At 39.2% G+C, this 25,278-nt stretch overlaps 2 protein-coding genes across 5 annotated transcripts in view; one reads left to right on the top strand and one right to left on the bottom strand.

The window, feature by feature from the left end:
* Ssh (Protein phosphatase Slingshot) overlaps window positions 1–16,868 on the top strand; it is a 103,389-nt gene extending 86,521 nt beyond the window's left edge. For 2 of the 3 annotated variants that reach the window (XM_076790598.1, XM_076790599.1), the window contains 4 exons: window positions 5,727–5,921; window positions 10,039–10,308; window positions 10,978–11,534; window positions 11,985–16,868. In XM_076790598.1, coding sequence (XP_076646713.1) covers window positions 5,727–5,921; window positions 10,039–10,308; window positions 10,978–11,534; window positions 11,985–13,849 — 2,887 coding nt within the window. In that variant the 3' untranslated portion in view covers window positions 13,850–16,868. Of the gene's footprint in view, window positions 1–984; window positions 1,331–5,726; window positions 5,922–10,038; window positions 10,309–10,977; window positions 11,535–11,984 lie in introns of those variants that run through there. The other variant, XM_076790600.1, reaches the window with a different exon arrangement.
* Window positions 16,869–18,187: 1,319 nt separating this feature from the next.
* On the bottom strand, window positions 18,188–24,833 carry LOC143355622 (WD repeat-containing protein 18-like). 2 transcript variants are annotated; one of them, XM_076790635.1, is made up of 7 exons: window positions 24,672–24,833; window positions 23,896–24,034; window positions 23,410–23,633; window positions 22,838–23,027; window positions 20,354–20,555; window positions 19,012–19,206; window positions 18,188–18,940 (listed from the first exon to the last, which is right to left on the bottom strand). In XM_076790635.1, the coding sequence occupies exons 2-7, from the start codon at window positions 23,991–23,993 to the stop codon at window positions 18,779–18,781; spliced, it is 1,071 nt and encodes a 356-aa protein (XP_076646750.1). In that variant the 5' UTR covers window positions 23,994–24,034; window positions 24,672–24,833; the 3' UTR covers window positions 18,188–18,778. The 2 variants fall into 2 exon arrangements, with proteins under 2 accessions (XP_076646750.1, XP_076646748.1); XM_076790633.1 differs by lacking the exon at window positions 24,672–24,833 and having other exon boundaries at window positions 23,896–24,197.
* Window positions 24,834–25,278: the final 445 nt, after the last annotated feature.

The raw sequence follows: 25,278 nt of genomic DNA on the forward strand, positions 1-25,278 counted from the left end.
GCGCATTGTCTCGATAAATAGTTATTTTTAAAAGATGACAGACGCAGAAACCAGTTGATGTTACAGCGTGGTTGGTCTAGTGTTAATAGATTCCATTTAAGAGCTTTCTTCAAAGATATTTTAAGAAGAAACAAATGTTGTTTTATATAATATAACAGTTTGGTAGAAACATCTTTATTACTAGACTGCGGATTTTGCGCATTTGTTGACAGAAATGAATCGGTGAAAAACGACACTGCGATGACATTTATTATTTTTGGCTCATGGAAAATATTAAAAGGAGAAAATCATGTTCACGCAATTTTTACTTTGCAAAATTGACTCGGAAAGTGTTCATGTTGAATATAAATTCGCAGTTTGTTACACGTATTAAAGTTTACATTCGCAGTATTGAACATGGAAGTTTGTTGTAGTTCAAAATATCAATTTAAACCGAATTTTCCAGATGTAACGTAATTAAAAAAAAAAAAATTGTTCAACTCTATCCTTCGTAGGTGTTCTAACGTTTATGGGCGTGGGTGTGTACACGTGTGTAGTAGAGCCTTCGAGTACTCTGAACGTTTCATTATCTCGACATTTGTTTTTCAAGTGAAGTGTCTTCTAATATTATTGCATTAGAATACAGTGAAGTACTCTTGGCAAAAGGTGTTCGATCAAAAGAGTTAACATTGTCGTGATTGCAGAACCCCGTGCATTTACAGTGTGTTAAATTGTGAGAAAATAAAAAAAGAAACGCTACGTTTCAGTAGCATTTAACACATGTTACTTGTAATGTATTAAAAGAGCCCGCAAAGCGACCGAAATCTTGTGTCTTTCAGTTTCTTTAAATCTGTCTATTAAAGTGTGAATTTCAGTAGATAGATTAACATTTTTTCAATTTAATATTTAACGAGATTGAGTTAAATTATTAAATTATTTGTTAACAAGTCTGAGGCTCCACTATGTTTGACTATACATAGCTTTCCATTGAAACTCGAGCAAACGAGGATCGATTTGAATGTGAGAAGTATTAAACGCAAAAGTGAAGACCACTCTCAACAAATTAGTCATGTTTCGAAACAGTCGATTTATCTGAAGTCTGACCAGTGAAGCAACCCTAATCGTGTCTAAATCCTGAAATTAGCTTGAGCTGCCGCCGGCGAGACGTATTCCCTTGCTAGGGCATTCGAAAACCCGTAACGGAAACGAGAGTCGCAAGGCCACGAAGAATCATGGTGACACGTGCTTCGGTGCATGTGACGATCTTCTTTGTCTTGTCAGTGATTTTGTGGATCCTGGAGAACCTTCGAAAGAGGAGCATAGTTTTTACTGGCGTCGCCAGGGCTACTAGGTAAAGTACCATAATCGTGGACAATTTTTCTTCCAACTCTTAGTTGATATCGTTGCATTAGGGTTAGGGTTAGAAAATATAAATAATTTTAATCAAATGATACTTGTTCCAAGAAATACATACGTTGAATCTTTGCAACCCCAATAACTTGTAAATTAAAAAATTCAGAACCCTTAAGTCCGGTGTTAACCCTAAAAATTGTTGTATTTTTATTCAAAATATTTTTTACATTATTAAATTTGTTTGTATTTAATAAATTACTAAACATTACAGTATTGTACTAGTATATTGCACCATTTTCGTATGTACAACATGAAAAAAAGTATATAGAAGGGAAATATTCTAGGTCCGAATAAATGTTTCGTTTTGGAATTAAAGTAGCTTCGAGTGCAAACGGTTAATAATGTATAATTTCCAGTTTTTTTTTTTATTATGAACGGTAATATACGTGAAAGTTTTTCAATTGCAACGACCCCACGGAGTTAATTAAAGGTTAAGGTGTTAAGCGGACGCCTGAAGGATTTGGCAGTGGCGTGGTGACCGGCAAGGGTATCGATAGTATCGGTATCGGTTGAGTGTGTACGCGTTACGTAAAATGTTTAATTATAAATACGCGTCTGTCTACAACCTGCGACCGTTACGCAAAACTCTCCGAGGACTCGTCGACGACTGACAGAGAAAAGAAGGAATACGTATTCCGTCAACGACCTTCCCTCGCCGGTTGAAAATCGAGAAATACATACCCGGGGAGAGAGCCGGTTTTATTCTAATCGCGTCGCAGAAGTGGATGAAAATGATCTATTCGCGATCTAGGGGCATCGGTTAGCGTCCGAAGACAGCGATAAAAATAAACTTGCTCTTAAGCGTACCTGACGGAGGCTAAATATAATTTTACGTTCGACGGATTCAGAGCCGCACTTTTTTCTCGTCGCGTACACGATACGCGTAGGCTTATTAGGAGTTACTATCGCACGTGACAGAGTGAATGAAAAACAAGTTGCTAATTGACAGGATGCCGGTACTCGGAATATTAGGAAATAATCTCGAATTCATTTTATTTTCTTCATTTTTATTTGCAATTTTTTTTTGACGTATGTTACGGTGAAAATCGCTGGAAAATCTCCATGAATATTGGCTTAAAATATAAATTCATGATGGCGGTACTTAGAAAATTAGAAAATAATCTCTATTTCATTTTTATTTTATTTTATTTCCCCCATTTTTATTTGCAATTTTTTTTTCGTATATTACGGTGAAAATCGCTGGAAAATCTCCATGAATATTGGCTTAAAATATAAATTCATAATGCCGGTACTTAGAAAATTAGAAAATAATCTCTATTTCATTTTTATTTTATTTTATTTCCCCCATTTTTATTTGCAATTTTTTTTTTACGTATATTACGGTGAAAATCGCTGGAAAATCTCCATGAATATTGGCTTAAAATATAAATTCATAATGCCGGTACTTAGAAAATTAGAAAATAATCTCTATTTCATTTTTATTTTATTTTATTTCCCCCATTTTTATTTGCATTTTTTTTAGGTACATTACGGTGAAAATCGCTGGAAAATCTCCATGAATATTGGCTTAAAATATAAATTCATAATGCCGGTACTTAGAAAATTAGAAAATAATCTCTATTTCATTTTCATTTTTCATTTTATTTCATTTCCCCAATTTTTATTTGCATTTTTTTTTACGTATATTACGGTGAAAATCGCTGGAAAATCTCCATGAATATGGGCTTAAAATATAAATTCATAAATAACTTCTAATTTCGAGTTGTGATTCATTGCAAATGCAGATAATTGTGGTTAAATAGAAACTGCTGACAGTCTACGATTTTGCAATTGATAGATTGTTTTAATGAATGAAAAGAAGACATTGAGGTTTCGAATTTATGTTACAATCCGATGCATTCCCAATTATTTGTATAAAGTGACGGGTAATGGCCGGCTTTGGTGGTCCGTAAATCTAGCGTTAAAGTCCGCAAATGTCAGAGTCACTGCTCTTTCGGTAAATTTGCAGCCGGCAAAAACCAATGAAAAATTGGATGAGTAATGGTAACTTCGAAGCAGGTCGAACTGCTTGCGCCGTCCTTGGGGAAACATTTTCGCACACCTGCGATGAAAGTTCATCTTTACATTCGTTCGCTAGGTAGATCCTGCAGTCCTGTTTCGTAGGCAGTGTCGCAACGTTTGCGAAACACTCGACCGTTTGATTTAGGGTCGTGCAATCCTAGAAGGCGCTACAATGGGTGAATGTAGCCCAGGCTTCGTTCGTAAGTCGACTTAATTGTTTCACCCCATTAGGTCGAAAACGCTTCTAGCTGTTCCTGCGAAAGGACAAAGTGGTCCCAGAAAGCATTTGAAAACATACTTCCGACTGTGATGATTGAGTGGGTGCTATTTGAACGAGTAAAAAGATTAAAAGAATTTAAGAAGATCCATAAATTATTTCCAATCTTTTAAGATGATTAAGAGAAGAAATAAATGTCTACTTTGCTCCTGTCTCTTGCAACTGATGTAGACAAATTTTATTTTGCATAAACATCCGCAGTCTAATGATAATTTCTAAACTGTGATAATTTCGTCCAAAAAAAAAAAAAAAGAAATGAATCCGATTTAAGTGCATATATTATTTTTAATTTCTGAAAATGCTCAGAGGAAGACAAAACTTTTTTAGTGTTGCATTCTTTATTGTTTTAACAAACAATTTCTATTTTACATAAAACTCCGTACTCTAACTATAGATCTATATAAATCAGAATAGAACAATCTGTAAATCTATAAATCAGAATAGGACTAAATTGTGGATTTTATGCGTTTGTGACAAAAATAAGTAGATTAAATACAAAACAGTGAAAACATTTGAAGTATTTCAAAACACTGGTGGTGTTAACTGACAGATTATTAAGAAAATAAATGAACGTCTACGTAGCTACGTTGCATAAAAATCTGCGATCTATTATTTACGTTATAACGGAAAGAGAGAATTTTATTCCGACCTAAAAGACAGGAATAACATTCATACCTAACAGATTTTGTTTGCACTCTTCGCCGCGAGAAATTGTATGTCAAGGGGTTAATTTGCCGATTAATTAAACGAGATAAAGTCGACTCTACACCTTTTCACTTTGTACGATCATCACGATGATTCATCTACGGCGAACGCGAGAGATGAAAGACGAAAAAGGATGGAAATAATGATTTTCAATGAAACATTCGCGATGATCGTCCGAACTGGAAATACAATCAACTTTTACGACGAATGTATAACATAAATTGAATTCGAACCAATACTTTCTTTGTTGACCTACTTCTCTTTTTCTCTATTTGATTGGCGGCCGATTAGCTCGCGTTTATTAATATACAATTAGGACTGTCATTTTAAAACAAATAACTTGAGCGGTATTTAATTCTCATCCTATACTCGGTAGCACCTGTACGATGTCTCATTTCCTGTGCGACTAAACATTTTAGCGTTGGTTGCACGTGCTGCTGTATATTATGATCAACTGGAAACAAGTAAACTAAAAATTTAAACAAAATTAAAGTAAACTAAATAGTAACTAAATAGTAGGCTAGTTTAAAAAATGTATTTCTTTGCCAACACGTGGAGTATGTCATATTTGGTTAGGATCCACGCGAGCCCAGAAGATTAAACTACTAATTACTATGATAAATTTCTTTACGTTCGACACTGTAGAAGTCTCTACTGGAACTGTCACACGGCAAATCCGACGATGACAGTTACGGATATACAGGGTTTACTTTATATTTGTCGCAAATGCCTAGCCGATAAAAGTCCCAGAATTATCCCCACTGCCGCGGGGTATACCCCGTGAGGGGCCAAGAAGCTCGAGAGATCTCGGTCGCCGAGGATTAAAGAATAGTATCTCCTGGCCGATATATGTCCGTGGCTAGACCCGTGATTCGGACAAGTATCGAGTAAACACTGCACTACTGTTTCTTCGAAACTGAGCGAAACCGCCACTGACACGCAAAGGAAAAAGTTGTTAAACATGTTGAAATATATAACTAGACTGTGGATGTTTATGCAATCTTTCATTTTTGTCGGCAAATTTTAAGACAGTGGAATCACATGAAATCGTATTTTCAGTACCAGCGGTTCCTGTAGTTCCGACATAAATAAAAATCGTACTAAATTCTGTGGAATTTTATAGTGTAGCGTTTATTGAAAATTTTCGGAAGTCATAAATGCACAAAGTTCCGCAGTCTATACATGTCCAAAAAATCATTATGATCGGAGGGCACGTAGCCGTTCTGCAGTTTCACCGTCGAAGGTGGAGTGAAGTTTGCCATAGAAACCCGGCGTTCTGTTGTATTCGTTCGTTCTCGGTTAACAGCCTGTGTACCGATTTTTGTTTCAGGTCGGCCTTGCAGACGTTGCACAAGGTTTCGAGTAAGGCGCGCGAACAGAACTACTTCCTGGGTGGCCTGTCACACGACTGGGTCAGTTACTATGAAGAACGAATCGAGAGCGATCGCTCATGTCTCAACGAGTGGCATGCTATGGACAATCTGGAATCCCGAAGACCACCGTCACCGGACAGCGTACGCACCAAGTGAGTCCTGACCGACGTTCTCGAAAACTTTATTCTTTATCTTATTCTGATGATATTCTGCAAACGACAGCCTTGCACCGACGCGCGTTTGCCACTGGCAACACATGTGCCCAGCGATCGCGAATTCATGTTCTGCATGTTTTCACGTTGAATCGTAACGCAGCGCGCGCGATCCTTAGGAAATCTATCACTTTCCGCTGGACTGCTGATTTTACATATTTATAACAAAAATTAGTACATGTAATTTTCTAAATGAATGTATTACACAGGGTGTTCATTCGAAAACTTTCCAGCCGAATATCTCGAAAAATATGAAAGATATGAAAAAAGTGTGAAACACGAGTCCAAGGATTTCGAGGGGGAAAGAGGGGGGCAGTATAAGTTTTTTATTTGAGTGGCGATTTCAAGGTCGTTTGAAGGTCAACTTTGTTTTTCAAATGGAAACCTATATTTTTTATTGTGTGATCTTATTGCATCTTATTGTACTTCGAACACTTTTGTAATTCGCCAGTGGTTAAACAATCGATTCCCACTTAGATGGATCGGTAGAAGAGGTGTTATCGAGTGACCACCAAGATCACCAGATCTAACTCCATTCGACTTCTTTTTGTGGGGACGCTTAAAAGTCTGTCGTTTATAAAACACAACCAGAAAGCGTCAACGATTTGCGTCGCAGAATTGTACAGGAATGTAGAGCTATTCCAACAGACACCTTCAAAAATGTTCGTTCAGAATTTGAGAATCGTCTGTATTATTGTTTAGAAAACAACGGAGAACATTTTGAAAATTTGTTATAGTTATAAAGAAATTACAAACTTTCTCGCAGTATAACTCGCTCTACTTCTCTTTAAATATCTCCGAAACTAGTGCGCGGATAAAAAAAAGTATCCTACGAAAATTGCTGGCATTCTTACGTGCAATGAGATTCTATAATAAAAAATATAGGTATTTGAAAAAACAAAGTTGACCTTCAAATGACCTTGAGCACGCCACTCAAATCTTTCATACTTTTCGAGATATTCGGCTGTTTTCAAGTGAACACCCTGTAGATTTGAAGATTGCTTAAAATTTAACTGCGATATTTTATTGCAAAGATGGCGGCACACCTTTCGTTCGAAGCTCAATAGATCGACTAGGAAACATCGTGGATCACGTTTTAAACATTCGTTGAAAAGGGGAGGCTTCGATCTTTAAATTTACGATGATTTCAGTCACTAAAAAGAATTTTGAGATGACGTGAAATGAATTTTTCGCTAAAATGAACGACGGATGGCAAAAGTGGCGCTTTAAAATGAGTCCAGTGTTGAAATACTTGTTCGAATCATCGTATAATGATTTCTCCGGGAATAGAAGGAAATGTTACATATTTTATAAATATGCTAATCGCGTGGATGACCCCCTATGTTACTTCTAAATTGCGGATGTTTGCGCAAATGTAGATATTTATGGACTAATCTGCAGAAATCGGAGCCAAAGAAAACGAGAACGTTATTAAATTTTATGAAACATTTCAGTGCACGCCAAGCTTTGGACTCACGATCACAGTGATCGCATCAAATCCGCAATCTAGTCGTTACGATCATTTCTTTTTTCAACCGATGGCTTGTCTATCCACGTGAAGTCCGTAGTTATACATGTTTCCAGAGGGAAACTGGTTCGACTAATTACAAAGTTTCCTGTTCTTCTTAATAAGTTCTGATTGCCTCGTTATCGATAGAACAAGACTGCGGAAGTTTATGCAAATACGCATTTTTGAAAATATATCTGCATCGGTAATTCCTTTTCCTAAATGATATTTCCTCCTGCGAACGAAATATAATAATTTGTTAAATCTTATCGACGAATTGACGGTTATTAGTAGACGGATTTATTATGCACACAATGAGAAAAGGTCTACGTTCATTGCAAGACACAAAAGCTACGTAGACATTTATTCCTTTTTATATTAATTATAATCAGATAAAACTAACACAACTTTGCTCCTAAATTCTTTAAATGTTTTTCTATTTTGTATTTGATCTACTCGCTTGTGCCATAAATGCACAAAATCCGGTCTATTCATTAGTATTATGGATTACAAGAAAACATCGCTAACGATTTTCAATGAACATTAAACAGAAATATTTCAAAATAAATTTGTGCTGTATGGAACATTCTATATTTACATATTTATTTTAAGAACATATCGTTATCCAAGTAAAATATTCAATACCTAAAACGTACGTACAGTTAAAAATAAAATTAACTATTTACTGCTCACCATATACGATCATTTTTTTGTAAGTTCATCTGCAGCATAAATATAAACAAAAACATCCGAAAATATTATATTACACTTGTAAGGATAATACGTATCAAAACATAGTAGCACTTTTTTACTGTTTTACATTACAATTTATACACAGTGAATTATTTTATAAATATTACCAAGTGGCTATACAAAATTGGGTGTGTAGGATCGATCAGCATGATTCGTCAGTCCTCCTACTCGTAAATTCTGCACGAGCAACAAAAAGTAATTGACAACCGTCGTTGACGCAAATTCAGCTTGATGTTTTGCCAAAGTTGACGTTCGATGACACAGTTTCAGCGATTTCGATTGTAGCGTGATCACGACGACGGTGGCGGGCAAAACACTCATTTATTACTCTCCTTCGATTATTTCGAGTTTCTGCGACTGTTCCGCCGTGTGTTGAGAACAGTAGGTAATTCTGCATCCACATGCTGGGTCCGCATACTTTAGCCGGGCTCTAGAACTGGTTGCGAATAGTTGAGATTGCAGAATACATTTTATAGTGAAATTCGATACGAGCTAGCGGGAACAGTTTCCTCGTGGAAGTGGTTTCCTTTCGACGAGATTATCCATATAGCAACGTTTTTTCCTCGGAAATGTCAAGGACGTGTAATGTCAACCACTTTATGCTCCATAAATTATTTCTCCCCGTAACTTGTTTTTCTACGCCCGTTTTCTGTTTCTGCAATAGACATATAAATTCGTTAAATAACGCAAGCAGCTGAGTTCTTGGAATAAATTTTCAAGAATGTAAAAGTTCAAGTAATCAACGAATAGAATTAAAAAAAAAACTGAGTATTTCGATTCCCGATTTTTGGAATTACGATGAATTTCTCTGAGTGATATCTAAACGTTATAAACACGTGCATATGTTTTAGTAACCATTCGAGTACAAATTTCTCGGTGAATCGGTAATGTTTATCCCATGAGAAGAAACTGTGTCCCAATAATGTTGTACTTCCTTGAAAGGGATTCCTGAGATCATTTGAAGCAACTTTTTCCTTTGCGAAAATCTTCTCCGCGGCTTTGTTAAGGAATTATTAACGAAAAACACGGACCAATCAGAACGCGGCTATAGCAGAGGGACCCCGGTTCAGCCAATGCCACCGCTGCGCTCAGCTGTATCCGCGCTCTGATTGGTCCGCGTTTTTCGCTAATAACTCCTTAACAGAACCACGCAGAACATTTTCGCAAAGGAAAAAGTTACTTCAAATTCCGTCAGGAGTCACCCCTTCCGAGGAAATACAACATTTTTGGGACAGCCTGTATATATTTTTTATATACAAATATATATATATGTACATTTTTTTTTTATTTTTCGTAAAGAAAATTCACGTTCTCAAGGGAAAAATGCCGGCTCTCTAAAGGTTAAGAATTCTTCTAAGTGTAAAAGGTTGAACCTTAATGAAATACTTTGGCGAAAAAATGGAAAAAAATTTGAAAGATTGTTAATCGATTTGACCTGTGAATAGCTGATTTATTGCTTCGTGAGAGAACTGTTTTAAACATAAAGAGCTATTTTATAACGTTTTCTAATTGTACATAGTTTTCTTTCGCAGTTACGATGATTACATTATATTTATTTCGCTATTATGTATTTATTCAGTATGTATTTATTCTTATTTCGTTACTTCGGCAGGACGATTAAGTACTTTAGAAATGTTTATAGAGTTTGCGACAGATGCAGAACATTTTTATTGTTAGACTAAAAATTCCGCGCTGCTAAACGAATGCGAAGAATTATCATCTTATGCTGTAAGAAACATTATGTGTTCATTATCGATTCAAGGACCGAGTACATGATTTCTGTTCTGTTCGGAATAGGCCCAGAGAAAGGGACGAGACTGAACGCGTGATCCGGTCGACGTTGAAGGAGATCATGATGTCCGTAGACCTCGACGAAGTGACCTCGAAGTACATTCGAGGTCGTCTCGAGGAAGATCTCGATATGGATCTCGGGGAGTTTAAGCCATTCATCGATGAGGAAATGCTGACCATTCTGGGCCAAATGGACGCGCCGACTGAAATATTCGACCATGTTTATCTAGGAAGCGAGTGGAATGCGAGCAACTTGGAGGAGCTCCAAAAGAATGGGTACGTTCGTATTATCGTCCTCGAATCTCTTACATAAAAATCTATAATTATTGGCTTGTTACGTATGAAATGTCCAAATTTATAATGCCAATCGCACGAACCGTTTATGTCAAGAAATACTCTTACGTGTCTGCACAAGTTGCTTATCTGTCAAATTGATTAACTCCTTAAAATAAAATGCAGAGAAAATTAACGAAATAGCATACGTTAATTTACAACAGTAAACCAAATTCGTTTTGGTCACACCATTAGACGAGGCGCTCAAAGAAAGCCCTGTGTGCAAAGTATTAAATCAGTACCCCTACCTTAGGGGTAGTTATAGGGTGAACACGCTTTTAGCGAATTATGCTCTGTGTCTTCTGTTCTGCTGAACCAAAAATTCCAAAAAAATTAATGAACATATGAGGCGTTTTCTTCGAGGTCCCTATCGTCACCACTATACAGTGAATTCTCGATATATGTCAACATCGCGGGTCTTGCCAGCGTCGTGTATCGTTCAGGAAACAGAGCCGTGTTATGTATAACCCACGGTAGTGGGGATAATTCCGCGACGTTTATCATCCAGGCCTTGGCGACATATATATAGAGAAATCACTGTGCTTCCAATTTAATTTAAGCCTTTCCATTCTGGAATTCACTTGAAGTAATTCTATGTTTTGTACGATTTAGGGTTAGGCATATCCTGAACGTAACCCGGGAGATCGACAACTTTTTCCCGGGCATGTTCACGTACTTGAACGTGCGCGTTTACGACGACGAGAAGACGGACCTGTTGAAACACTGGGACGACACGTTCAAGTACATCACCAAGGCGAAGAAAGAGGGTTCCAAGGTGCTGGTGCACTGCAAGATGGGAGTCTCCAGGTCCGCCTCGGTGGTAATCGCGTACGCGATGAAAGCGTACAACTGGGACTTCTCTCAGGCCTGGAAACACGTCAAGGAGAAACGGAACTGCATCAAGCCTAACAACAGCTTCCTGCTGCAGCTGGAGACCTACCAGGGCATCCTGGACGCCATGAAGAACAAGGAGAAACTTCAGAGATCGAAGTCGGACACGAACCTGAAGTCTCCCACGTCGACGAAGGACCAGTTAAAAAAGGAGGAGAAGTCGGGCAACACGGGGAGCGGGTTGCAAACTGTTTCGGGCCTCGAGCTGAAAAAAACGAGCCAGAGGCCGAAGAGTTGGTCGCCGAATCTGACCACCACCGAGAATATGTTGCCTTCTGGTATGTAACTGTTAACAACCCTTGGCTTTTCACGTTTTGACCAACTATTGAGCAGCAAGCACCCTGAAAGACGTCATAAAAATTTATTCAAAGAGCCCAAACCGCAGAGTTAAAATTTATCAGAATGACCACTCCTCGAACCCCTTACCTTACAATTTCAATCTAACGTTTTCCAAGATCTTGGTGTAAGGTGAAAGCTTCCTTATCGAGAAATTAACAATTGTTATTAAATAAATAGATGAAACTTCTAGACAGTCACTGTTTGTTAACTCCTTCGTGGACATGGGCGAAGGTATGGACGAAATGTCTCGCGTCGCAAAGTCGTTGATACCACCTGATGAACGACATTGCGCGACGAGATGTCTTGTCTGTGACTAGAATCAGACTGGATAACTAAGATTGTCCCCGGTACGCTTTCGAATCTGTAATACAATGACTTTGATGTTGCAGTTCCGCTCTCGCAGTCGCTCGAAAGCATAGACAAGACAGGAAGCACGGAAGTGACTCGGGAGGAGCTGCTGCGCTCGACGAACCAGAAGTCGGACATATCTCAGGAGGCTCGTAACGTTCTGATGCCTTGCGGGAACGGTCAGTCGTACAGCGTTTCCCAGAACAAGATCGTCCACTTGCCGAGTCCGTCGCCCGACATACCGAGCGTGAAGAATCGAATCATCAAGCTGGAGACGCAAGGTCAGAAGAGGAGAGGTCTGGTGCTGAACCTGACGAGTCAGTTCGAGGGTGTGGGCAGCAAACCGTCTTCCCCGACTTCGGACAGCGACAATAAACCTCGTGCGCAGAGTCCGATGATGCAGGCCGTGCAGGAGAATGGTCTCCTGGCGCGGCAAACGTCGGAGACGAAGCAGGACGTGTGGGACCCCGGCGAGAAGGAGACGAAGAAAACGGAGAGCGGTAACGATAGTGAATGTCTAGTCTGGACTGCATCGTCCGATGCAACGTGTACCAATTCGTGTAGTAACGATAGTAAGACTAACGACGAAGTGAGTGCGGAAAGTGACTGTGTCGCGATAATGACGATGTGTCCGACGGTGGCCGGTCGGAAAACGAGGAAAGACGGTGACCCGTTCAGCACGCAGGTAGACAGAGTGTTTGACCGTGAAGAGAGGCACGGCGAGCCGGTGACGAGGGAGTCGCCGAGCCGGCAAAGCTCATGGAACAGTTACGACAGTGCTGTGGTCCTGGACAACAATTCGGTACACAGTTCGTGGGCAACGCTGCCGTCGAGGAACAGTTCCTGGGGCTCGTATGACTTGCGATCATCGGACCCCCTTGGCTCTAGCGGTTTGTTTCCTTACGACAAGGAGGAGATACCTTGGCACCCGGGTACGGTGAAGCGCACGAAGCAGAAACTCGAGGAGAACACGTCCTCCGGAACGGTGAAGCGGGTGTGCACACAGACCTCTGATCCCGAGACGAAGGACCGACTACCTGTCGAGGAGGAGTCGTATAATCCTGTGCTCTTGCACCGGGCAGGGTCCCCAACCTCGCGAAGCAGAGACTCGTCGCCTAGCCAAGAGACTAATTTTAAGATCGATGTAAAAGTAACTGTTAGAAACTCGCCGAGTCCCATTAGGGGAATCGACATCTCGTCGCCGTCGATCCGTCAGGTCGGGAGGCTGTCGACGAGCGCGCCGGAGCCGTCCTCGCTCTCCTCGGAGTCGGACCTGCCGGCGGCGTTGAGGTCCTGCAGATCGGAGAGCGAGACCTCCAGCCCGTGCGTCGTCAACACCACTCAGTGTCCTTCCGTGAAACACCACAAGATGGTTCTCGAGAATCTTAGTAACAAGTCGATATACAATAAGCGTTGTCTGCCCGTGGACGACTCGCCGGAAGCCGAGTGCCCACGAAGCACCTCCGGCATCGTGAAGAATCTCAAGAAGGAGTTCGAGGCGAAGTCCTCCACCAAGTCGGATGTCAAGATCCGAAGTCTGCCCTCGTCGCCGGTGATCCCGCACAATGAATCCAAGATTCAGGCCCCGTCCGAAACCAAAGAAGAAGAGAAGCAGGTCGCGTCCTCGCAGGAGAGCAAGGAGGACCGGTCGGTACGCGTCCTGGTCGGCAAGTACGAGGTGAAGCCAGACTCCAGAAAGTCGAAAGCCACCGTCGAGTACAGCAGAAGGTCCGCGCCGATCAATATGTCCTTCACCGAGCCGCCGGAAGCGCCTGGCAGGCCGCCGGTGCCCTCGGCGAACGTTGTTGCGGTCACCAAGAAACAGCAACAGCACGGCAGGACGCATCCTCTTGCCAGGCTGCAGGTCAGGCCTAGGCATAATAGTCCGGTTTACAACACCATGTAATACGGGAGAGATTATGTTGTTGACGGTCTTCTCCCACCGCTGTCGAGAATCTGAGCGCGCGTACCTGAATGCATAAGGTATGTTGACGTGGCCACGATGAAACTGTGTGATCTCTACTGATGCCAACGAGTCGGGGATATGGTCCTCTTCGAACTCGACGACTAATCGACCGGGATTTGCGTCCGCTTCCCACCACTGTCGAGCGTGTGTCAACCAACGAACCTTCTCGCCACGGGTTGCACGACAAAACTCTCCGTACACCGTTTCAAACGCGCTAACTTTCTTCTAAGTGGACCGAGGCACTTGAACTTCTTCGAGAAGTTGGAAGAATCGGTCTACTACGTGTAAAAAAATTGCAATTGGTAGGAGTATCGAAGAAAAGTAAATATTGGTTTTCACTGCTGTTTTTAATCCGAGTCTACAATGAAAATTCTTTCTCGAGATTTCAAGGGCTTCTGTATTTTTTTTTCTTTAAGAAATCTTGTATATTTTCTTCAATATTATTGTAGACAACAACCACAATATCCAGTGCGATCATTTAATCTCGAGGTATTTGTGTCTGAAAGTATTCAATACCTTAACTCTCAGAATTATATTTAGAGAAACGATATGGTTATTTAGAATATTGGAATAGCGTTGATAAATATGACCTTCAGAAGCGAATGGAATTGTCTCGAAAATTTCTGTACACATCGGCTGATTCTTTCAACATGTTGAAAAGACTCAAGTGTCTCGAGCCCAATTTTTAAAAAGTTGTTGTGTTTGAAAGTGTGCGCGGAGATGTTTTCAGCTGACTGTAATTGTAAATTGCGAACTGCAACTCGGTTCAGCGCTTAAAAATCGATCCCATCGCGAACAGATGGAGATTACTTTGCCTCAAAGTATGGACAAAGCGCGGAACTCAAGCGTCGAGGAACCTTCAGCGTCCAATTATAAACTTTGAGCTTGTCTTTGTCGTCTTTGTATTTTTTCTTTTTTTCTTCTTGACAAGCGAACCCGTAGCGAGAAGATTCGTTGATGCTCGCGAGAGTCTTTGTACTACACTCCGCGATAATTAGATAAAGACAGGTCACCTATTTTTTCGATACTTCTTTAAACAAATGCAATTTGCAAACTTGTCGTACTGTTCTCTGTAAGAAGATCATCACTCATAGTAATTTTTTGAATAACGGCGACACGAAAGACTGCTGATAATAGTTTTTAGTAAGGCGAACAAAAGCTTTCGGATGTGGAACAAGTGGAGCATCGAGTGCAGAGAAGCATTGGAAAAATTTGTGCAATTTTGTAAACACATTGTTTCGAAGGGATCGTTTTTCGATATTTATTCTTGGAAACGAAATTCCGTTACTCTATTGTTGTTGTTATTTGAAAACGAACGAAGTTTTGTTTTTAGGACGCTTTCGTTCCTCACTTCTTGTTTGAATCGTGTGTCTACGCTTGTGGGTCGATGTCTGTAATTAAAGCACTTAGCAAAATCGCGAATATTCGGCGTCTCTCTGCACACGCGCGCGTCCTTCTAGCCGGCTGCCGTTGATCTCTGGTACCTGCAAAATTTCGCTCTCACGTTTTTTTTTGCACGTGCTTCTGTTGAACGAATCCTAGAAAAGATGATATTTTCATAGGAAACATTATTATCATCAGTCTTTTGTCCCACCTAGCGCTAGTTAAAACTTTGTAACAAAAGAGTGGAAGAAAAAAAGAAGAGAATGATACAGAAAGTTTCTATATTGCATCAGTTTTGTGAGACAGTGAAAAAATAGATAGATAAATAGAATATTTATTGCACCATCCATGCATTTTACATGCTTTTGGATATTTACATAGAAATACTGTACATTCAGTTTCGCTAACCTAAGGTTGTACAATACATTCATTCAAGACACGGAAACTGTTATTCCTACGACATGTCGTCAGAGACCTAAATGGGCTTGGAATCAAACGTGATGGTTCACGAAGGACGTCATGTAAACAAATTAAAAGAAAGAAAAAGAGCGGGGGGGGGGAAGCGTAAAATAAAAAGGCGGAGCCAGTCTTGAAGACGTTCGAAGGCGAGAGAGGAGCGTCGGCTCGGTCAGGCTGTGAACGAAAGGTCCGAGGTCACGCCCAAGCTGGCTCCTCCTTTTGTCTCGTTGTGATTGCCGAGGGCGCCGAGCGAAAGATGTTGTATACAAAGAAAGAAAACCGAAACGGGATGAAATGAAAGACCTCGGAGCGACCGTAACGTTTAAGCTATAACTATTAGTGATTTAGTGCAAATGATGTGATTAGGATGGTGCACGAGATGTGTATGCGAGATGAGAGAGAGAAAAGGTAGCGAAACCGCCCTCCATTTTCCTGGAGGGCTCTAACCCTTGTTCGACCAATCGAATTATCATCAAAAAGAAACTGTAACACTTTTGCACCCCCCACACACCACCCACCCACGATCGCGGCATCGTCGTGCGACCCGATTGATTTTCCATTCGGTTGACAGTACTGTTTTTTTACCAACCAGTGACGACTATTCTCTCCGGCGAGGATTCGAGCATTGTGACAGCACCGAGCAAGCACAATGAGCGACAAAACGCTGCTGGGAACGCTGCGTCGTGCGTTCCCAAAAACAATAAAACAAGAAAAATGAACAAAAAAAGAAAAAGAAATATGTGTCTAGGTCGTCGTTTACAGACATATCATCGGACCGCTCGTTCTGTTTGCGTTCGCAAAGCCATGTTGACCAATTTTATACTCCTCCTAGCCCCCTCATACCCCTCACTCCATCCCCCGAATCACCGACAGCCCCCCACCCCCCGGATGATGATGAATGCGAGGCTCGTTTTGATATGATGCACCGCGATGACTGTGTGTGTGTAGAAATATATTTTATTACCGAGATAATTTTGCAAATAATTTTCTCATACGTTCATTCTAACTGCTGTTGTCTCTCAGACGAGGTATTTGAGAAACGAGAACAATACCTGAGAGCGAATGCTATTAAACTGTAACACATTATATTAGAATAAAAAAAATGTTACTTCGCCAATGTTGTGATTATGCGTTTGAAAACTCCGCGGATGACGGGGGATTATTTATTTTTTTTCTCTTTTGTTGTACGGCACGCGGTCGACTAAATCTCTACTTTGAAGTGCGAGCATCGTCGGCGAAATCATCTTTGCAACAGAGATACAATAAAACGATCCGAACGATTCGTCCTCTGGGACGGTTCTTCTTATTTTACACTCCCGGCCAAGAAGATAGTGCTTATGTACTATAAGAACTTCTTATGTTCGTGAAGAATAAATATGCGAAGCATGCAAAATTAAATTTAGGATCTCCTAACGACATGACACAACTTTCTGTCGAGGTTACGAATTATCACGGATTATAGTTATAACTATTTATTTTATTTTTCAGGAGGCATACGCTATTTGTAGGCTACGGATCTTTATGCAAATTAAAACCTTTCCAGATCGACTGTAGGAAGCAGAAGTGAAATAAAAATGTGTTTCTACTCTCAACGACTTTAATCAATTGAACAGAGTGTAAGAATATTCTTAAATTATACTATCATTACAATTTGATATTCCACCTAGTCGTTTTTATCAGAAACGCATAAAATCCGCAGTCTAACAATTAGTGCTCCTCTCTTATATTCTACATAATTGCAATCATTTCTTTTCATTTGGTATAGTTTTTGGATTTTTTCTTCACGTAAATTGTTCCATTCCAATGTAACAACATTTTACAATTGCAACATATTTGCTTGTTCAATTGACACTTCAGTAGAACCTCTATTCGAAACGATGGTACCTGAATGATCCATTATTCGAATGTATACTATTTAATCTAAGGTGATCTACACACAACACGATTTATTGTACAAATCAGTAAAGCACCCAGTTAGACAAATGCTGTTCCAGGAAATTTAGCGTAATGTTTGCCCCACACTTTGCGAGCGAAAGACTTGCTCATTTGGTACCAAATCCTGCTTGGAGTAGAATTTGGTCCCCATTTTGTATGAATTTGGCACCAAAATTTGTCCACAAATTCCTAGTCAATGTCGGAGACAGATGGATCGCAAATTGAGTGCAAACTCTGCAGGCAAAACTCCATGCCAAATTGGAACCAAACTCTGGCTTCGTTCAGCTTCGTTGTAGAGGGCAGGTCCGTCGCACTAAGTGCGAACGTAACCTTGTTCGCAAAAGTGTTGCGTAAACACCACACTGTACCGTGAAAGACAAAGCGTCGTAAAAAATGCGTTATAAAAACTAAAATATGTGTAGAAATGTGTTATACTTCGATTTTGCCCGATATTTACTTTCAGAAAAAGGTTAGGTTCCCTCTTAGTGCGACCGACCTATCCTCTAGAACGAAGCTGAACGAAACAAAGATTTGGCTTCAATTTGGCACGGAGTTTTGGCTGCAGACTTTGCCAAATTCAAAGCAAATTGTTTACTGGGCTTTAAACTAACACTGTTCTGAACACTGACGTCGCACTCCACTGCATCGTGAATTAAACAAGTAAATATAATCCAAATTATATTCGTGTGTGGAGTCATTTTGTTTAAAAACTGCCACGAATGCGTTGATAATAGTTTTACAACAACAACAGCATTAATAACACTCATACTTATTGTAGCCTTTATTACAACCTAATGCGCAACGCGATATTCGTAGCCGAATGTTCAATACCTCTCAGTAATGAAAATGAAAATTCTACGGGAAATTGTGAATTCTCCTGGCATCGAGCGACCTATATTGCCGGCGGTGGATTGAAACCGAAAAGTTGTCACTGGAAATTAAAGACAACGCGCACGCGACGCCATCTTTTTGACTGGGAGTGTTTTTCGATCGGCTGCGGGACGGGCATTGACGGGAACACATTTTCAGCTGTCGTTGAAACGTTTAATTTTCAGAGGCAACATGCAAACAGATACGTTGTTTCGAATATCGTCAGCCAGGCTGAGCGTCAATCTCGAAGATGCGTTTGCCGGCACAGAACGCGATTTGCGGTACCACGGCAGCCGTTTTCGTTTTCTTCGCATGCCTTGGGTTCACCGGGCCTATGTCCATGCTGTACGTGCCTCCGCTTAAGTTCCTGATCATCGCCAGTGTCTGTCGAACAGAAAACAACGTATCCGTTGACAATCAGCTGACCGAGTCTGAAGATCAACATGGAAACTTACAGCGTGAGATCTCAAGTCGACCACCCTGAAGAGATTGACATCGGTGCCACCGCATGCGATGAACATGTTCGTCACGTATTTCCCGCAATAGAGCAAGGAAGAGTAGCTGTCTGGTTCCAGAGAGACTAGCAGCTTTCCACTGCCATAGTCCCATAACTGAATAGGGTTCTGCCTTTGCCAAGCACAGGACAAGATCTGTGCACAGAATGTACTTATCGTTAACTCTTCAGGGACGATGCTTGGTACTTATAATACCTCTGTATTATAATCCACCTAAACCTAATGCCTAATAATACCTCTTTTATTGCAGAATTTTATAAGGATACCATAAACGATTTTAATAATTAGAATAATAAAATACTGTCGCTATCTTCTCAACATACGGTTCGTTTAGGGTTTGGTTATCTGTATATGTAAAGACAAGTAACAGTTTTTACTAGTGATCTTTCAAAAAAATACTTCATTTTGTACAAATAAAGAGTGAAGGTATTTATTAGAAATTGTATTAATGAATTTTATTACTTGGTACCGAAGTAGATTATGAACCAGAAATTTAGTATATGCTATTTTGCTCATGTTTAATGTATTGAAGAATTCACTTATTTTTATGTATACAACTTCACGAGATGACGACTAAATCTCACGTGACAGATATCGCTGTCGTTTATACATTATTTATTACAAAGAGAACGTTCTCATGGGGTCTTTGACCCACAGGTCTTATACTACTTTTTTTTTATCGGGGGATCATCTTTGTAAAACTAATATAATAGTCTTCACAGCATTGACACCAAATTTTATAGAAATTGATCTCCAGTGATCTCAGATATTTTTGGTACTGCAGACGTCAAAAATTAAATTTCTTTACTGATTCTTTTATTGTAGTTATTTTTTAATTATATTGGATTCCCAGGGTCATTAGATTCGTCCAGACTTTACTGTCACTTGTTGATAACGAAAATACAATGATTCCTGTATATATGTCGCCAGAGCCTGGATGGTAAACGTCGCGGATTTATCCCCACTACCGCGGGGTATATCTCGTGAGGATTAGTACCGATAATCGGAGTTTTACAAAAACAGCATTAAGCAGCATTACTATAATTAGACTGCGGATCTTTATGGAAATTCGAAATTGTTCGCAAAGATTGTAAGAAATTCGAGACAAATTGAAACTTCATTCTTTCTTCAATCATTTGAACAGATTGAAAATAATAGTTATTCTGAAATTCCTTCGATTCTTTCGCTGTTCTAACTTTTGCCTACACGTTTATACCATAAATGCATAAAATCCGTGGCCTAGCTATAACATAGAAACACAGAACTCTCGACGCGAGAATACCTCTTTGCCATTTTTCGTTATGTCGAGCCCATCGCCGCACATATGTACACCGGAAATGCGCCTAAGCGCGTAGGGTTGTCTGGTGTCCCAGAACTGAATTGTGTCATCCCAGCCGCCGGAGATCAGCTCGTGTGCTGATTTCGGGTTGAAACACGCACAGAAAACCCTCGATTTGTGACCGTCCATGACTTCCAACGAGTCGCTGGAACGAAAAGTATTCAAACTACCCAGTTAGCCAAATGCTGTTTCAAGGAAATTTAGTGCAATGTTTGCACCACATTTTATGAGCAAAAACTTGCCGGTTTGGTACCAAACCCTGCTTGGAGCAGAATTCGGTCCCCATTTTATAGAATTTGGCACCCAAATTTGTCGACAAATTCTGAGACAGATGGATCGCAAATTTGGTGCAAAATTTTCAGGCATAATTCCATGCCAAATTGGAGCCAAACCTTGGCTTCGTTCAGCCCTCGTTATGGAGGGCAGGTCCGTCGCACTAAGAGCGGACGTAACCTCGTTCGCGGTGCGTAAACACCACAATGTACAGTGAAAGATAAAGCGCCGTAAAAAATGTGTTATAAAAACTAAAATATGTGTATAAATGTGTTATACTTCGATTTTGCCCGATATTTGCTTTCAGAATAAGGTGAGGTTCCCTCTTCTTAGTGCTGCCCTCTACAACGAAGCTGAACGAAGCCAAGATTTGGCTTCAATTTGGCATGGAATTTTGGCTGCAGACTTTGCACTCAAATACCGAGGCTAATGCGGGAACATATGGATAGGAATTTGGAGACAAATTTTCACATTTCAAGCTCATTATTAGTCAGCAAAATAAAAATTTGTCTGCATCGGTCGCAAGCGAAAGGAACCAGTTAGACAGTTCCTTCTTTCTTTGATAGTATTTAAATGATTTTAATGTTTCGACTGTTTTAAATTACAGCTACTCATTTTGCGTTATAAATGCATAAAATCCGCAGTCTACTCATTATAGAAACGCATCATCAAGCGAAACGCTTGCAAACCGAGCGGTCGTCAGCGAGATCACGATCCTGGAAATAACCGTAAGCTGAAACGAACGTAAAAGAGATTACTAGTAATACTATTATTGTAAATACTTGTTAGTCGTCGGACATGGTGGAATTGTACAGGAAACAATCACATTCACGGTTAACGAGAGAGTTCGCAAACGGAGAAGGAAATATTGGAAGTAGATTCGCTGTAAATGATTAAGCAACTGCGAGTAGAGTCAGTATGAACAGAGTATCACTGTAAAACGAGAACAGAAGAGTTACACATTGTAAGACTTCTGGCATCGTCTGTTTGATCCCAGGGCTCTACAATCTTCGTGCCTTCGAACACTGTTATTATTGTCATTATGTTAGCCGCAAAGCATAAACGTACTACAATTGTAAGAAGAGAAAGTGTCCCGTTTTCATTCGACGCGATCACACCGAACTATTGTTACGCGTCAAATAAATAAATGTTCCCGATCGAAGTTGATTTACATCGAAAGAACGATCTTCCGATTCACATAACACTCTTCCGAACAAAGGACGAATTTTCGATGGATTAGCATCACTGTGGGCTTTCCCATACGTACGATGTTCCATCGGTAATTTAATTTTACCTTAATAGACTTTCTGAATGGTGAGTTTTTATACCAAAAGCAAGTGTATCTAATATAAATGTAATGCATATTGATGTTGGATCGGTACCGTGACGAATATCCAATTTTAGGAAATAATGTAGAATAAATGTATATAATATTTTGTCAATATTCATTGCTTTTGCGAAACCATGATACAACCTCTTGATAATTAATATCTTCAACGGTGGTATTAATTACGTTATATACAGTTGTATAAAATAAGTTAATAATTTTTTTATACAAATATAGGGAACTCTAGTTCGCACTAATTAAGAGTATATTGTGATAGCAACTAATTTTCTTTCGAACGCAAACAATGAAAATTCTAATTTATCCCTATTTTATATTTTACTTTCACTTTACACGAGTCATCGCTTTGCATTAGAGACATTTTCTAATAATGTCACATATAAATCTACACGAACTGTAAGTTAAGAATACAGAAATTGATTTTTTGAAATTTCGAAGCCAAAGAGTCAAAATATTCCATTTGAAAATTTGAGAATTTTCCCATGCAGGTGAACAGTTTATTATTTAATGTTTGGTAAAAAGCAAAACATCATGCATCATTTCATTAATATTTTTATAAAATATCATTACCTCTTACACCATTACTTACACACTATGCTATTATTTATATCTAATATACGCCCGAATAATTCGTTCAACAATCAAATTCACAATTTCGATCGAATATTTTCTGCCGGGCATAGTATGTCAATATTTAATTTTCAACGATAAAGATGTTATTCTGTAAATAGTGGTGATTAAGTCTCTGACATGTAACTGAGCCATTCATTTTTATAAATTGAAATGTAACACAGTGCAACATATCGAACCTTGCTTGAAATATCCTTTCCAGCGTGTTGGTTTCCTCATCATACAAGTAGAGCTTCGCATCGTCTCCTGTGGTTACGAATTTTGGTAACTGAGTATGGTAAGTCAAGCCAAGGGTCTGCCTCTTCTCTCGTATGGTGTAAAGGCACTGGGAGCTTGGATAATGCCAACACTTCACGCACCCATTCGCGTCTACAATCATTACAAAAACGAGACAAAGCTGAAATTCAAATGACCCCAGGAATCTTCCCTTTCGAGGAAGTACAACATCTTTGGGACACCCTGTATTATACGTATATTAGATCGCGGAGCTTCACGCAAAATAAAATTTTTCTGCATCAATTGCAAGGTACCGAAGCTAAGTAAACATTTCTTTCTTTTGTTCATGACTTTAATACGATGAAAATAGTATGACTTTCTTGAATCCCGGTTAATCTTGTTAATGTTTTATATTGCATATAATTATTTTTTATAATCTCAAATAAACACCTCTACTTTATAATCATCGCGTGTCAAAACATTTTGGTATGAAGAGAATGGAAAATAGAAAGGGATGTCTAAAAATGGTACTAACAGGTTGCAGTTACAGTTCTCTTGATCGGATGCGATTTGTGAGCAGGCCTGTGTTGAACCGCAGTCGTCGGGCTTGGTTTTTGCATGATTTCAGTGTCGCGCAGTGTCAACACGTCTACCTCAGAATTCATTTTGAATAATTTCACTGTGCCATCAGTTAATCCAGCTGCCAGGAAGTCACGGGCCTCCGTGTAACATATGCAAAGAACATCTTGATCACTGTCTCTAAAAGAACGTTGCCACATCGATCGGAATGTTCAGAAAATGAATCTCATTCTCATTATCAGAAATATATTTAGTATTGTAAATTAAAGATAATTAAATAAAGAATTACATCGCACGATATATAAATATATAATTAAGAAATTATTATATGATAAAGTTATATTATAATAAATAAGATATATAATATATAAATGAGTCAATCTACTAAATAAATTCCCCTCAGAAGCATTTTCATATGCTTAGTAAAACTAAATTTGCATACAGCTGTTTCAGGACAGTCACGTTGCCATCTATTTGTAGTCGATCTTGCGACGGCAGTCCAACGTTACTTTCTTGGCTGAAGTCTAACAGGGAATTCATCGCTCGCCGGAAGTTGCGACCAACTTCCTTTTTCACCGTATCTATTGGCGAAACGAACGAAAACCATTCGAATATAATCATGCTATAAGTAATGCGATATATTTTTCATATTTTTGGAAGGTAAAATACTAAAGCATGATCCCAACTATTCTATGTTCATTTCCCTTAATTTTCGACAGTTCATCGAATCATACAGAGTAGTTCGTATGCAATTAGCGATTCAATCGAGTATAGGGTAATTTTTGGAGAAAAAATAAAATTTTTTCGTTCGGCGCTTCGTTTTTAAGAACTGTAAAGTAAACACTCATATCATATCGGTCATGATTTATACCTTCTCGACTTTTACTTATGGAGTCATATCAAATCATAGGAAGATGGAGTCACTGGACAGTGTTTCACCTGACACAAATATACAACGAGATTCGCAATATTTATTGAATGACCGAATATTTGGAATAAATTAACCGAAGGAATCGAGGATTTCAACTACAAGAGTGAAACCAAAAGCGATATATAAATATATAATATAAATCCATTTCATATATCAGTATATGAAAACAATAAAGAGTATAATAATATAATTCGTTAAAAGTAACATTTCATATTGCTGCATCTATGATTCATTTATCTTAGAAGTGTTGTATTGAATCAAGTTGAACAAAGGTTGATGATACGTACCATTTCACATGAAATCGTAGCTGAGATTTACAAATTTTTATGTAACACTTTACCCGGTGACAAAGCAGTCATTCTAATATATTACTTATTTAACGAATATAAGGTTAGCTACAATTATAAATGCAAAGCTGACGATCGATTTAGATTCAAAATACAGTAGACGCAGACAACGAGATAACTTCAGACTTCGCAGCGTGATCTATCTTGTACTAAAACGAAATCAATTAATATTGTTGTTCGTTTGGAGATATCAGAATAGGCTTAAAATGAATTACTACATTCGTGTGTTCGAGTATAAGAAAATGTTTAATTACTTTAACGTTTATCAGTTTATTACTTTAATATTTATCATGTGCACGTTTGGCGTTGTAATTTATTCGGTCAGAAATATAAAGACTATTAATTACGACAATCAATGTGTTCTTCTTTCTCCACCCTGGGCATAAATATTCGATATTAGAATTAAATTAATGTCTTCAAAATTTTCGGGAACAGCAAAATTTTTGAAATTAGAGAAAATTAAGTGTTGTATTAGGAGAGTATGATAGTAAACGAGAGACGTTTTTTGCTATAATATTCTCCTAGTAGAAATTCGAAAATTGCGAAA

The sequence above is a fragment of the Halictus rubicundus genome, chromosome 7 (assembly GCF_050948215.1).
Source record: "Halictus rubicundus isolate RS-2024b chromosome 7, iyHalRubi1_principal, whole genome shotgun sequence".
Lineage (NCBI taxonomy): Eukaryota > Metazoa > Arthropoda > Insecta > Hymenoptera > Halictidae > Halictus > Halictus rubicundus.

What these genes read in the sequence shown, in the direction of transcription:
- LOC143355622 (XM_076790633.1), bottom strand. Translation starts at nt 24,074, where the DNA reads ATGATTATATTCGAATGGTTTTCGTTCGTTTCGCCAATAGATACGGTG. An exon ending in GAGAACTGTAACTGCAACCT is followed by an intron (nt 23,028 to 23,409) that starts GTTAGTACCATT and finishes TAATGATTGTAG; the next exon opens with ACGCGAATGGGTGCGTGAAG. An exon ending in TCGACTTGAGATCTCACGCT is followed by an intron (nt 18,941 to 19,011) that starts GTAAGTTTCCAT and finishes TCTGTTCGACAG; the next exon opens with ACACTGGCGATGATCAGGAA.